Source organism: Palaemon carinicauda, chromosome 14, assembly GCF_036898095.1.
Source record: "Palaemon carinicauda isolate YSFRI2023 chromosome 14, ASM3689809v2, whole genome shotgun sequence".
NCBI lineage: Eukaryota > Metazoa > Arthropoda > Malacostraca > Decapoda > Palaemonidae > Palaemon > Palaemon carinicauda.
Window position 1 is genome coordinate 129,266,718 of NC_090738.1, and position 14,671 is coordinate 129,281,388.

Here is a 14,671-nt window from a genome sequence, read left to right on the forward strand (position 1 = left end):
ACAATCAATTTCTAACAGTGATGATAAAATAATACGACAAATTCTCTATGCTGCACGAAGAATTCAAAACTGCCGTACAGTAATGCTTCTTATACACATCGCACACCATACTCTGAATAAGCTTATAAAACTGAAACAAGAACCTTGTCATCAATCTTTTCATTCTGATCAACATTTTCACAAGATCTTGAGGCTGAAATGACAAAGACAAGTTTTATTTGTGGAAATTGACCATAGAACCTCAAGTGTTTACCTTCATGAGTAGAAAGTAAACAAATTTGCAATGGACCCATCATGAAAACCTATTAGTATATTTACACAACAGGGACAAATTCTCACTACAATACACATCGGTTCATCTGTTGACGGGACTTTAAATGTAGTGTAACATTCTCTAAAGAACCCCTTTTTTTAAACCTTTTAAACTTTCTTTAAAGGATCTTACAACAAAGTCCCACTTTCTGCTAGCATATTAGCAAGTTGCAGGCTCTTTTCTCTCCATGAATGTGGGTTTTGGTGCTAATAAAATTATTTTCTGGGCTCAACCTGTGTCGCTCTGTGAAATGCTCCTTATAGCACCATTTCTAAGGTATAAATACTGCTAAATATACCAGAGAATTAAGTTGCATAGAATGCCAAGAATATACCCAGCTCGCTCACCCTTATAGAGTGTCGGTATAGTAACTGGGGCGTGTTAAAACCACTATCACAGGTCTCTTACCAATTAGTCTTCTCCTTCCTCAACATCCCCCGTTACTACGAGGTGCCGTTCTACATCCGACTACTTCCCCAGGAAAAAAATTTTTCCTTCGTCAAAATCCCTTTTGTCTATCGCCTACCTTTTGGGATAAGAATGATTTGTGGATGAAAAGTCTTCTGCATTTTTTCCACATTCATTCACAGAGTAAAAAAGGGATTTTGACGAAGGAAAAATCTATTTCTGGGGAGAGACCTGTGGCGCCCGGTGAAAAGGGGTCCTTCTGATACACTTTTCTGATAAAATCTTCCAATTATACCAGAGAAAGATAAAAGCATGGAATGCAGAGGTTACTACCCTCGCGCGAGCACCTTGTGGGTGTCGTGTATAAAGCAAAGGCGCGATTCACAGGCTGTCTTCCATTTAGTTAATTCCTTCGTCAAAGGGATGGGCCGATACAGAGGCCCCAGCCAACCTACCAGAGCCACGCCACCCACGCCCCGACGCGAGCGCCATCTGAACAACATCCTTCTTTTTGGACTGCTAGTATACTGTGTAATTTGTTGTGCTCTCGGCTTATTTTCACACTTGTGGATTTATTTCGTCATGACCGAAGCTCCATCTTCACCCATTCCAATGTTAAGTACCATAGTTTGTTTTGACAGCTTTTTGTAGTACCGGGCTTTTGTCTTATATCCAGTATAGTCTGTTTTATCATTTCCGTCTGGCCCGCCCGCGGCGGCCATTGTTTGTTCCCTTGTCTTGGGGAGCTCATCTTAGTCTGCCCGTTTGGTACTCTGTCACTTAGGTTCTTGGTTAAGTCCCTGGCCTTATGCCTTTTGAACCCTCATTTTTATTATCGTTATTATTCCCATGGTACTTTTTGCTAGCATGTCCAGTCTACGAACGAGATTAGCGTTCTAGCTTTATTATAGTTTAGTACCCGCCCCACCGGGGCGTTCGTCAGTCGACTTTTCCATTTAATTTGGGTTTAAGCAGTCGCTATTCTTCGTTCGTAGTCTTATCTGATGTTACAATTTTATTTTTATACTTTTATAATAGTGTTGTGTGCTTTTTAGTCCTGATTTTGTGTCCAAGGGAGCGAGAGATTGGGGTTCCCGTTTTCTGTTCACAGTCACGAGTTACCATGAGGAACTTAAAAGATTTGGGCTCAAGATATAAGACTGAGGCTACTTCCCTCAATTTCTCTAAAATTCTTTCAAGAAGATTTCAGCTCAGTGGCATAAAGAATTACAGTAGCATTATTTAATAGAGGCCTGGTTTTCTTATCCAAATTAATGCATGTTGGTGCGGTGGTAGCTCCAGGTGATATGTGTTGGGAGCAATTCATATAGATAAAAAACCCTTAAATTTGTAAAAATTTATAATTCAATGTTAATTTTCTCCTTAGGAGTTACTGAGTGTTGAGAGTAGCTATGTTGAAGTTTTCGAGTGCATATGTGAAAGGAATTCATATTGATTAACTTCTTAAAAGTTTGTATTAATTTCTAAACCCTGGTATTTAGTATTGAATTTTTCTCAATCTAGACTTGCAGTTATTACGCAAGACTTTCTTGCTTTCAGTTGTTACCAAAAGTTAAGTATTTAGACTAGGATATTGGATTGATAATTTCTTTCCTTCACTATCATCTTAGTGCAGGATTCTGCCCCATGAACTTCAGGTGATATTTATAGAAATAGAAAATTTTTTAATAAAATTAATTAATTCTATACTACACTCATCTAAGGTTCATCTCATGTCCCCCACCTCCCCAATGACTAATTATGTCAGGAGGCTATTAAACACCTTTCAACTTCATACACTGTACATTGAATTGGTGTTTCCTAGTTGACTTGTCCAAGTGCTCTCATTGCCATAAAATACCATACACTGTATAAGCAACAATACTATACAACACTAGAAAGGCACAAGCTATTAGAGAAAGAAAATGAGAAATTTTAAATCTTTAGAATAGACGGTGATATTTAGCTAGCTCCGAGAAAAAAGCCAGATGAACCTTAGGCAGATATTTGTAAATGCAGGAAATTAATCTTAAAATTCCCCTTTTCAATTCTTTCATCAATCATATACTTTCGACAAATTAAATCAATAAAAAAAAAAACTACATTAAAAAGTTGCACACATATACACACCATGACCTTCAACATTCCCTCATCAGTCGGGTAACCACAAAATGTACATAACATTCTTCGAAGAAAATCAAATGAACAGTAATGGACGTTACGATTTGAAAAATTTAGTTAACATAATAAAACAATCTGGGTATCTGCAGACTTTGAATATAAAACACAAACAATTTTGTACGAGAAAACTCAACTAACCTGGATTGGAAATTTTGGCCGGGTTGACGCGGAAGTCAATAGGAACTGAATGACCTGCCATTGCTGCTTCTTAAAGAGTATCTGTTGAAAAAAACGTATTCACTGAAAATCTAAAATCCAAAAGATAAACCAAAGTGTTAGCTTTCAAGTGTCATACAGTACTGTATGCTATTTTTCTTCATGAATATCTTTATCAATAAAAACTATAAAATTTGCTTTCTCATAAATCCTGCTTTCAATTATTCGGGAATTTATTATTATTACTTGTTAAGCTAAAACCCTAGTTGGAAAAGCAGGATGCTATAAGCCCTAGGGCTCCAACGAGGAAAATAGCCTGGTGAGGAAAGGAAACAAGGAAAAATAAAATATTCTAAGAACAGTAATAACACCAAAATAAATATTTCCTGTATAAACTATAAAAACTTCAACAAAACAAGAAGACAAATAAGTTAAATAGTGTGCCCAAGTGTACCCTCAAGCAAGAGAAATCTAACAAGACAGTGGAAAACCATGGTATAAAGTCTATGACACTACCCAAGAGTAGAGAACAATGGTTTGATTTTGGAGTGTCCTCCTAGAAGAGCTGCTTACCATATCTTTAGAGAAACAAAACTATTCTAATTACCCAGTAGTTTAAATAGAAATGACACCAGATATGATCTTAACTTAGGCTTTAGAAAGTTTAATTATTCATTTTTCTTCAGGAGCATAGGAATTGATTGCATTAAAAACATGAAAAAAGTCTAAGCCTTTAGATACCAATTCAAACAACAGTACTGTGATGTAACACAAAATTATACTATGATTTCTATTTCGTGGATACAGTACACGACCTTGGCAAAAATCCTGCTTTTCCTATTAGGGTTGTGGCTAAGCTAATAATAATAATAAAACAGCAATAACAATAACAATAATAATAATACAGTAATAACAATAATAATAATAATAATAACAATACTAATACAGTAATAATCGGACCCCACTAAACCTGGGAAATTGCTGAAGGTTATTATTTCATCCCATCAGAATTCAATATTTCCAAAATTGAAACAATGTAATGGGATCATCAACAGGGCTGCCGAAACGTGGAATTTACGTCATCGATACGGCTAATCTGCTCCACATCTTGATCAAGTGTGGAATGTGGAATCCGATTGTTAATAAATTCCACACTTTGTAAAGAAATGATGTATGTCGATTAAAATGTAATACTGTAAAAAGTAATAAATAATTAACATGAGGGTTTTATTATTCATTTTCCCCGTGATATCTATATATAAATTACAATATTTGTAAAGTTTATGAAAGTGTGGATGCTATGGGATTAGGAGGCTCAGTGGAGTTCAGCGCTTGATGTTGCCGACTCAATGAAAGACTGATTCTTGAATCAGTGTTGAGGAAATTAATTGCAATTGCCGCACAACAGTTGCCTTTTGACGAATTGATTCGTCAGCTCAAGAAAAATCCTCCTCAGTTCAATATAGTGTAACTGACAAACGTTATCAAGTGAGACTAAGAGAGGTGAAACTGGGACTAATCAGCGACACCGCTGAGCGTGGAGTTGCCTAGTGTGGAGAATCCGGCAGCCCTGATCATCAAGCATGTGTCGGACTTATCTGTTCTTAGCAACCAAGATATGAAGATGGAAATATCAAACTCAGAGTGACGAAGTTCAACCCGATATAAGTGATTTTTTTCTATAGCTTGAACAATCCAAAAATGGCAAGGGTTACGAACTTCAACCAACAAAGGAAGTTTACATATTGATTATATAAAAGATGACTCACGAGTGATTATTTCAGCATTCATTCGAAGTGTAGTGTTGGTGACATGCGTTATATTTACGATGGAAAATTAACTCACAATGGCAAGCTAACGTTTTTATGGCGCTGTTCAAAACAGTCCGTGCCAAAGGAAGATTGCCAAGAAACGTGGATTTTTTTTTTAAAGATCCAAATAATCTAGTATAGCTGGTTTTGTTATATTAGCTTGCTTTGCATATACTGTAGCATACAGCAGGACACGCCCCCGTAAATCTCATCAACCGCAAAAGATGGTAAAGGGATCCAACCAAAACAGGCGAATATAGTTCTTTGGGACAAGTGAAAACTTTCTTATTACTGTACTTGTAAAATAATTACCTTTGCTAAATATGTTTCTGTTACCGTGCCTGGAATGAAGCGAGTTGCGAAGCAAACACTGGGTAACCTAAGAATACAGCAGTTTACTGGGGGAGGGGGTTAGGCCCCTGTTATAAATAAATAAAGACAGGGCTTGTAGGTTAAGTTAGGTGGTGTTCATGGGTATAGGTTTTGAAGAACGACGGACACGGGTTTTGTAGTATGACAGCCACGGCTTACGAACAGCTAGAAAACGGGAAAAAAAATTTCATATTTTATGAGTGCGGGAGGCCCTAGCCGTCGTTATACAAAGATGCCCAGAAAAATTGGTAATATTACGGTAGTCTCAGCCAACGGCATTACTGCTCGCCTGTCTATAGGAGCTTGAAGTTTTTCTTTTTTCGCGAGCTTAGTGAGCGCACGGTGGAGCAAAAACCATTACACTCTATCGAAATATAATTGAAATCTACTGGGTTTTACTCCGCCGTGCACTGCGCTTCGCTCGGAAAAAAAGAAAAACATCAAGCTCCCACGTACTGGTAAGCGGTAATGGCACTGGGGGGGGGGAGTCTAGCGTAACATTACCAAAAAATTCATCATAAATGAACAGGGATAAATAATAGACATAGGAATTATACCTTCCTATGTTTAAATATGACACCATGTTATATAGAATAGCTTTTGAAATCTATCATGGTACTCTCTACTCTTGAAATCATGACAGTCAATATCAACCAGTGATTAATGGTGCTTCAAAATTCTCATATCTCAATCAGACATTTAATTCGGAGCTTTTGCATATCAGCGGCCAGTTCCTTCAGCGAGCATAAAATACGGACACCAACCAAACTAAACTTCCCCCCCAACCTAACCTAACCTACAAGCCGTGTCCTTATCTACTTACCTAACGGGGTGGCTAACATCCCTATGCGACCCATCTTACACTGCTGTAATCTTAGTTAGCCGTTATCATACATACAGGTGGCCGCTATTATACATACACCCCTTTAATTCTTAAGTTTTGCAAAGGGTAAAAGTTCTAAAGAAAATTAGTACCAAATTAGTGTTCTTCACACGGAGACCACCATATTTCAATGACATATCTAACTATAACGGAAAACCAGGGTATATATATATTTCTGAAACTATTCATTTGCGACGGGAACAAGTGTCATTTTTCTATAGAAAAAAGTAGTTTATTTCATAGGTTACATTGCCCAGTAATACAGTAAAATAATACCAAAACCAGAATAGGGCTACCAGTGCCTTAGGGTATGGTTAGGGACGTGGAGCCTTTGCAGATCAGCGGCCATTTCCTTCCATGTGGATTACGAATGGACATCAACTAACCTAAACTTTCCCCCTTAACCTAACATACAAGCCGCTGCCTTACCTACTTACCTAACGGGGGGGGGGTAACCGGACCCCTGCGACCCCCCCCCCCCCCCACCCTTACACTGCCGTAATTTAGGGAAGCGCGTCTGTAATGACTCATTAATTCACCAGGCAAATTACCCACAGTTTTACCACACTTCTCCGTCTACCTAGTTACTGAAACACAGCTGCACTTTGATAAAATAATTACGGATAAGTTAATTATAACACATATCCCTGAAAACGATAACAGTAATCCTCTGCCGAATTATCAAAGGTGAAGTAAGCTGGTTTGATGAAGGCTAATCTGGACAAGATAACATAATAACAATAGTAAGTGTTATGACAGTCCAATATCATTAACTGTCTTTCAATTATACACTATTCATGGTAATTTAACATACCTTAAACAACTTTAAACAGAAATCTTCGAAGAAGTTGCAAAAATCTTGATAAACAGAGTAGTCTACTAAGCAATACTGAGCGGCAAAACAAAAATCATCAATAAGGTTAACAATATACAATGGTTGCGTTCGTTTTACATTTTTAATTCAATGCACATTTTCTGACTTAATTTTGTCTTTATGTCATGTTTTTATTTAATTGAATGCATCAATTTACTAAAAAATAATCTTTATATTTAGTACAGAGTTTTATAATCCATAGTATAGTTATTTATAGAGAAAAATTAACCATGTTCTTTGATGTTTAAAAAAATTAAGTCAATGAACAGTTCATTGTTGAATATTTAGTTTTGAAAATTTGCTGAAACATTATCTTTGTATTTTGAACAAAATTCGAAGCTCAGTTATAGTAAGGTATAAACAATTATAAAGAAAAAATTACTTTTTTGTGTTAATAAAAAGCATTAAGTCAAGGAACGGTTTTAATTTGAATGTTTAGTTTTAAAATAGCAAGTGGTTATGAAAAAACGAAATGGCACCGTTTTGCTTATAAAGGTCCTCTCATGTCCAGTCTAAAATTCCTCTTATCAAATTAATATTCACAAGCAAGCTGACTTCATAACTATAACAGCCATTGCCCATTGGTCCAAATCATTTTCTTTAACCAGTATCTCCAGTTTCCAATGTATTAATTTCGTCTTGTTACTAAATTTCCTGATTTTCTCGTTATTATGCGATGTTAGCTCAGCCAGTTTTATTTTTTTCGTGATCTTCAAGACGGGAGAGATTAATAACTTAAACTCAAATATATAGATGGAAAGCGATAGAAATAAGGTGCTCATACAAATGGCAACCCAAGGAATAAAAAAGAAAAAACTGCACGAAATCTTTATGTTCGCCAAGACGTCTAGACTGATATAATGACGTGCCAAGGACACACCCTATGGGGCCACTTCTTCAAAAGTTCACACCTACTGACATAACTTTCACGAAAGAATCCCAGCAAAAATTAATATATTAGTTGTTGATACATATCACGGCTACGAAATTAATTTTGGGAAAAGTTGAAAAAATACAAGAATGTAATGATTAATAATACTACTGCCACGTGCATTCCATATTTGACTCATAACTAATGTTATGTGCTCTGCAATACTGAGAGAGAAGACTGAAGACTTCCAAACCACTTAGGTGTACAAGATATAACTTATCCAAATATGCACTTACATGCTAAGTTCCAAATGGGATTGTCCTCTTCGAAGCACAACAAGGCGTAAACATAAAAGACGTCTGTCCCCTTAGCCGTCTAGTGTAATAGAGACCCAATGATAAGGCCCTGGGAACACTCCTAAAGCCCCAACTATACAGCAAACGGGTTAGTGCCCACTGGCTCCAGTATGGAGTACAATATGCTACTAATCCTACTATATTTATTTCATTCCTCTTGATGTCAGGATGCGAGGGAATGCTGGGTAATATAAAACCATCTCAGCCTACTATAATTTGTGGGAAAAATAAAAATAAATATTTGAAAATATAATTGAATTATAGCTATCAATACTAAGCCATAATTTTGTTCATCCTTTAGTATAATAAGATTCCATTGTTTGTGAACACAAATTAAGCCATGGGAATAATTATGAAAAAGGCTGCCATTAAGGAAATTTGAACGTTTAGTTTTCGTCTCCTTTAGCATATTCATTTGTTCTGCAAGATGCCAGTTAGCCTTATCTCGATAATATCTTAATATTGAAAAGAAATGATAAACATATATATATATATATATATATATATATATATATATATATATATATATATATATATATATATATATAATTAGTAAGTGAAATAGTAACCCGAGATAACTCTTAACATATGAACCATGCAAATTTGCCATGTCTGTCTGAAAAAATCACCATTCTGTCGTGTTTTTTTTTTCTTTTTCCTTTACTAAACTGAAGCCGTTGGGCTTATAGCATCCTGCTTTTCCAGCTAGGGTTATAGCTTAGCTAGCAACAACAACAACAATGATAATAATAATAATAATAATAATAATAATAATAAATTGTATATAAACCACTTTAAAATTATTGTTATACCCGAAATTCAATAAATGTAACAATATTGCATGCCATGAAAATGAATTTTCTTCACTTAATTGTGCCGATGTAGCAGAATACAAAACACGAATTTTAGGTCCAAACTTTGAGTAAAATCTTAAATTTTTTCAATTTTTTCCTATTATTTCTCCAATTAACATTAACATGTATTCACTCTTGGGCACAGCGTTACGAGATAAAAACAGCCAGATAGCAGCACAGTGTACGCAAGAAAACAAGCGTTTATATCTAGAGTGAGATGTTCGTTAATTATTGAACCCCATATCTGTTGTGTACCTCTGTATCAATTCTATATTTAGACCACCTGTCTGGCAAAGAAAGCGGAGTCATTCTTTTATCAGTAGGGCATTGTCCTCAAAAATATCGCTGAGATGCGATTGGATAAGTTGGTCTGTATAAAAGTTTAGTTATTATTTTTATTATTACTAGTTAAGTTACAACCCTAATTGGAAAAGCAAGTTGGTCACTATGAAAGTTTAGTTATTATTTTTATTATTACTAGTTAAGCTACAACCCTAGTTGGAAAAGCAAGTTGGTCACTATGAAAGTTTAGTTATTATTTTTATTATTATTAGTTAAGTTACAACCCTAGTTGGAAAAGCAAGTTGGTCACTATAAAAGTTTAGTTATTATTTTTATTATTACTAGTTAAGTTACAACCCTAGTTGGAAAAGCAAGTTGGTCTGTATAAAAGTTTAGTTATTATTTTTATTAATACTAGTTAAGTTACAACCCTAGTTGGAAAAACAAGATGCTATGATTATGCCCAAAGCCTCCAGCAGAGAAAAATAGCCCAGTGAGGAAAGAAAATAAACTACATGAGAAGTAATGAACAACTAAAATAAAATAGCAACAGTTTACTATTATTATTCTTATTATTACTACCTAAGTTACAACCCTAGTTGGAAAAGCAGGATGCTACAAGCCTAAGGGGTCCAACAGGGAAAATAGCCAAGTGAGGAAAGAAAATAAAGAAATAAACTACAAGAGAAGTAATGAACAACTAAAATAAAATAGCAACAGTTTACTATTATTATTCTTATTATTACTACCTAAGTTACAACCCTAGTTGGAAAAGCAGGATGCTATAAGCCCACGGGCTCCAACAGGGAAAATAGCCCAGTGAGAAAAAGGCAAAAATAAATATAATAAACTACAAGAGAAGTAATGAACAACTAAAATAAAATATCAACAGTTTATTATTATTATTCTTATTATTACTACCTAAGTTACAACCCTAGTTGGAAAAGCAGGATGCTACAAGCCTAAGGGGTCCAACAGGGAAAAATAACCCAGCGAGGAAAGAAAATAAAGAAATAAACTACAAGAGAAGTAATGAACAACTAAAATAAAATATCAACAGTTTACTATTATTATTCATATTATTACTACCCAAGTTACAACCCTAGTTGGAAAAGTAGGTTGCTATAAGCCCAAGGGCTCCAGCAGAGAAAAATAGCCCAGTGAGGAAAGAAAATAAAGAAATAAACTACAAGAGAAGTAATGAACAACTAAAATAAAATATCAAAAGTTCTCTATTATTATTTTTATTACAACCCTGTTGGAAAAGCAGGATGCTTCAAGTCCAAGAGCTCCAACAGGGAAAATAGCCCAGTGAGGAAAGAAAATAAAGAAATAAACTACAAGAGAAGTAATGAACAACTAAAATAAAATAGAAACAGTTTACTATTATTATTCTTATTATTACTACCTAAGTTACAACCCTAGTTGGAAAAGCAGGATGCTATAAGCCCAAGGGCTCCTGCAGGAAAAACTAGCCCAGCGAGGAAAGAAAATAAAGAAACTACAAGAGAAGTATGAACAAATAATATTAAAAGTTTACTATTATTATTTCTATTATTACTAGTCAAGTTGCAACCCTAGTTGGAAAAGTAGGATGCTATAAGCCCAAGAACTCCAACAGGAAAAATAGCGTAGTGAAAAAAGGATAGTATAAATAAATAAACTACAAGAAAAGTAATGAACAACTAAAATGAAATGTTTTAAGAACAGTAACAATAATAAAATAGAGATTTCATATATAAACTATAATAAAAACTTGAAAAAAAACAAGAGGAAGAGAAACGAGATAGAATAGTGTGCCCGATTGCACCCTCAAGCAAGACAACTCTACCACAAGATAGTGGAAGACCATGGCACAGAGGCTATGGCACTACCCAAGACTAGAGAACAATGGTTTGATTTTGGAGTGTCCTTCTCCTAGAAGAGCTGCTTACCATAGATAAAGTTTTTTTTCTACCCTTACCAAGAGAAAAATAGCTACAGAACAATTACAGTGTAGTAGGTAACCCCTTGACCGAAGAGGAATTGTTGGTAACCTCATTGTTGTCAGGTGTATGAGGGCAGAAGAGGACGGATTATTTAGTGTATGTGTAGGTAAAGGCAAAATGGGCCGTAACCTGAGAGAGGGATCAAATGTAGTACTGTCTGGCCAGTCAAAGGACCCAATAAATCTCTAGCGGTAGTACCTCAACGGGTGGCTAGTGCCCTGCCCAACCTACTACTTGCCAGGTAATTGTACATTATTTGGGGGTAATGGTCATGTGAGGTACTTCGATGTACGACAAATAAGATCATGATTTCTAACTTAGTTTAGAAGTGAGGGGTGTTGGGGGAAGAGTGCCCCCACCCCAAACGTAGTTCAGTTCTTAGCTGTCTTTGTTGGGCAAGTGAGGACCATGAGGTTTCGATGTTTTCCAGTAATGCACATGTGAAGAGATTTGCCACGGTTAGGACATGACACTTCGAAAATTATGTAAAGAACCAGTTCATCTGTCTCGAGATAACGGTCAAATATACTTAACGATTTTTTATATGGCCTTATATAACTACTAGAAAAGCACTCTTCAGAGTGCAGACCTTCACCACGGTAGCTTATTTCTCGAAACCAGCTTGCCTTTCCCAGAATCAATTTAGACCGTAGGTGTATTTGAAGTCTGTGGGACGACCATGTGCGAACTTGGGTTAAGGGTAGGGTTAATTAGGTCGACCTTTTGCTCAACCTTGACCGTTGACCTTTGACCTAGGACTTTCAAAATTGAATCACTTCCACGTCTCAACATAATAATTAATCCTTGAAAGTTTCACTATTCTATGAGTGAAATTGTGGCCACGAAGTTGTTCACAAGCAAACAGAAAAATGGACAAACAGGGGCGAAAACATAACCTCCTCCTAACTTCGATGGCGGAGGCAATGACAGTGCATGTGGTACACGGGGTTATATTGAATAAGGGGACGGTGATGGAGTAATGCAATTACGTCAATGCAAGTGCCCTGCCCCACCTTACATCTTTTTTATATTGCACAAGACATTACCTTCTTGGAAGGATGACCTTACGAGATTTTCACAAAACAAAGATCGGCATCTCTATACACTCGGAGTAATAACAAAAGCAAGATCTCGAAAGAATCAAACGAAAGAAGAAGATTTTTCTGAGGGGGTGTTCCAAGGGTCATTTTGGTTTGGGAAAACCTCATCATGCCGAAAACCAAAGAGGTTTTTCTTGATTTATTCGCAAGATACTATTTACAGAAATTCAATATCCTGTTAACTGGATGACTCAGCTGAAGTTTATTTACACTCTCTCTCTCTCTCTCTCTCTCTCTCTCTCTCTCTCTCTCTCTCTCTCTCATCAATACTTTTAACGTCCTAATAATATGGTTTTTTTTATGCTCTTAACGTTTTAAATGCATATGTTTTTATCAATACTTTTAGAACTATTATACATTTTGTTTTTCTCCTGACTTTATAAGACTCGTGATTATAGTTTTAAATGCTTTTTTTATTATTTTGAGTACGTAATTTTTATCAAAACTTTTAAAACTTTTATATTATGTTTAGTTTCTCTGTGTATTTGATGCTTTGTATTATCCTTAACATGGATATTAATACCCAATGTATAAATTGGAAATAAAGAATTATTATTATTATTATTATTATTATTATTATTACTATTGAAAAGGTACAACACCAATCGAGTCTCCACTGATGGAATATAAGTCTTTGAGACATCTAAAACCCTTGTAACTCTCTCTCTCTCTCTCTCTCTCTCTCTCTCTCTCTCTCTCTCTCTCTCTCTCATTGAAAAGATACAACACCAATGAGTGTGGTAATATCTCTACATACAAAATCGCAAATAGCGGATGTAGTGAACATTAATACGGTTAACGCTCTCTCTCTCTCTCTCTCTCTCTCTCTCTCTCTCTCTCTCTCTCATTGAAAAGATACATCAATAAATGTGGTAATTTATTTACATACAGAATAACAAATAGCGGATGTAGTGAACATTAATACGGTTAACGCTCCCCCCCCCTCTCTCTCTCTCTCTCTCATTGAAAAGATACATCAATAAATGTGGTAATTTCATTACATGCAAAATAACGAACAGCGGATGCAGTGAACATTAATACGGTTAACGCCTCTCTCTCTCTCTCTCTCTCTCTCTCTCTCTCTCTCTCTCTCATTGAAAAGATACATCAATAAATGTGGTAATTTATTTACATACAGAATAACAAATAGCGGATGTAGTGAACATTAATACGGTTAACGCTCCCCCCCCCTCTCTCTCTCTCTCTCATTGAAAAGATACATCAATAAATGTGGTAATTTCATTACATGCAAAATAACGAATAGCGGATGCAGTGAACATTAATACGGTTAACGCCTCTCTCTCTCTCTCTCTCTCTCTCTCTCTCTCTCTCTCTCTCTCTCTCTCTCTCTCTCTCAGGGGCATACTTCCTCGTGCGTGTCGATCCATAAAGCAAGGACATTTCGTGCTTGCACATTCAACACCAATTATCTGACACGCAATTTGTCCTTTTGACCTGCAACGAAGAAAACTCCGAGGGATATTTCCTTCAGCTTTATTTTTAGTCTCTGTTCTTTTTCAAAGAAAGAGTTTTATTCATTTGATTATATAAGGCATCCCAAAAGCAAGTTGCATTGTTTTTGGAGTCTGTTGTGGGAGAGCCTTACCTTACCTTTCCTTACCCTTGCCTTATTCCATGTTTGGGTTCCCCCAGGTCCCTCAGTGTGAGGCACCTCGTATATCCACCAGAGGGTTGCTTATGCATCTTCCAGTGTATTTTGCATCTTCCAGTCTTGGATGGTCTGGGATGCATCTTAGGTGTTTATCGAGCTTATTCTTAAACACATCTACGCTCACTCATGATATGTTTCTTAGATGAGCTGGCAGCACATTAAATAGTCGCTGCATTATCGATGCTGGTGCGTAGTGGATTAATGTCCTGTGCGCCTTCCTTGGTTTTCCTGGTATAGTTTTTGGCACTATTAATCTACCTCGGCTTGCTCTTTCTGATATTTTTAACTCCATGATGTTTTCAGTAATTCCTTCGATTTGCTTCCATGCTTGTATTACCATGTAGCGTTCTCTTCTCCTTTCTAGACTATAGTTTTAAAAATTGCAGTCTTTCCCAGTAGTCAAGGTCCTTAACTTCTTCTATTCTAGAAGTATAGGACCTTTGTACACTCTCTATTTGTGCAATACCCTTTTGATAGTGTGGGTACCATATCACATTGCAGTACTCGAGTGTACTACGTACATAAGTTTTGTAAAGCATAATCATGTGTT

The 14,671-nt window shown here is 36.0% G+C and overlaps 1 protein-coding gene across 4 annotated transcripts in view; it reads right to left on the reverse strand.

Annotated features, from left to right (window-relative positions):
* Positions 1–14,671, reverse strand: part of Sms (spermine synthase) — a 66,953-nt gene that overhangs the window by 22,767 nt on the left and 29,515 nt on the right. For 2 of the 4 annotated variants that reach the window (XM_068387411.1, XM_068387410.1), the window contains exon 2: positions 3,041–3,121. In XM_068387411.1, coding sequence (XP_068243512.1) covers positions 3,041–3,101 — 61 coding nt within the window. In that variant the 5' untranslated portion in view covers positions 3,102–3,121. Of the gene's footprint in view, positions 1–3,040; positions 3,122–6,938; positions 7,050–8,165; positions 8,310–14,671 lie in introns of those variants that run through there. The other 2 variants (XM_068387409.1, XM_068387408.1) reach the window with 2 other exon arrangements.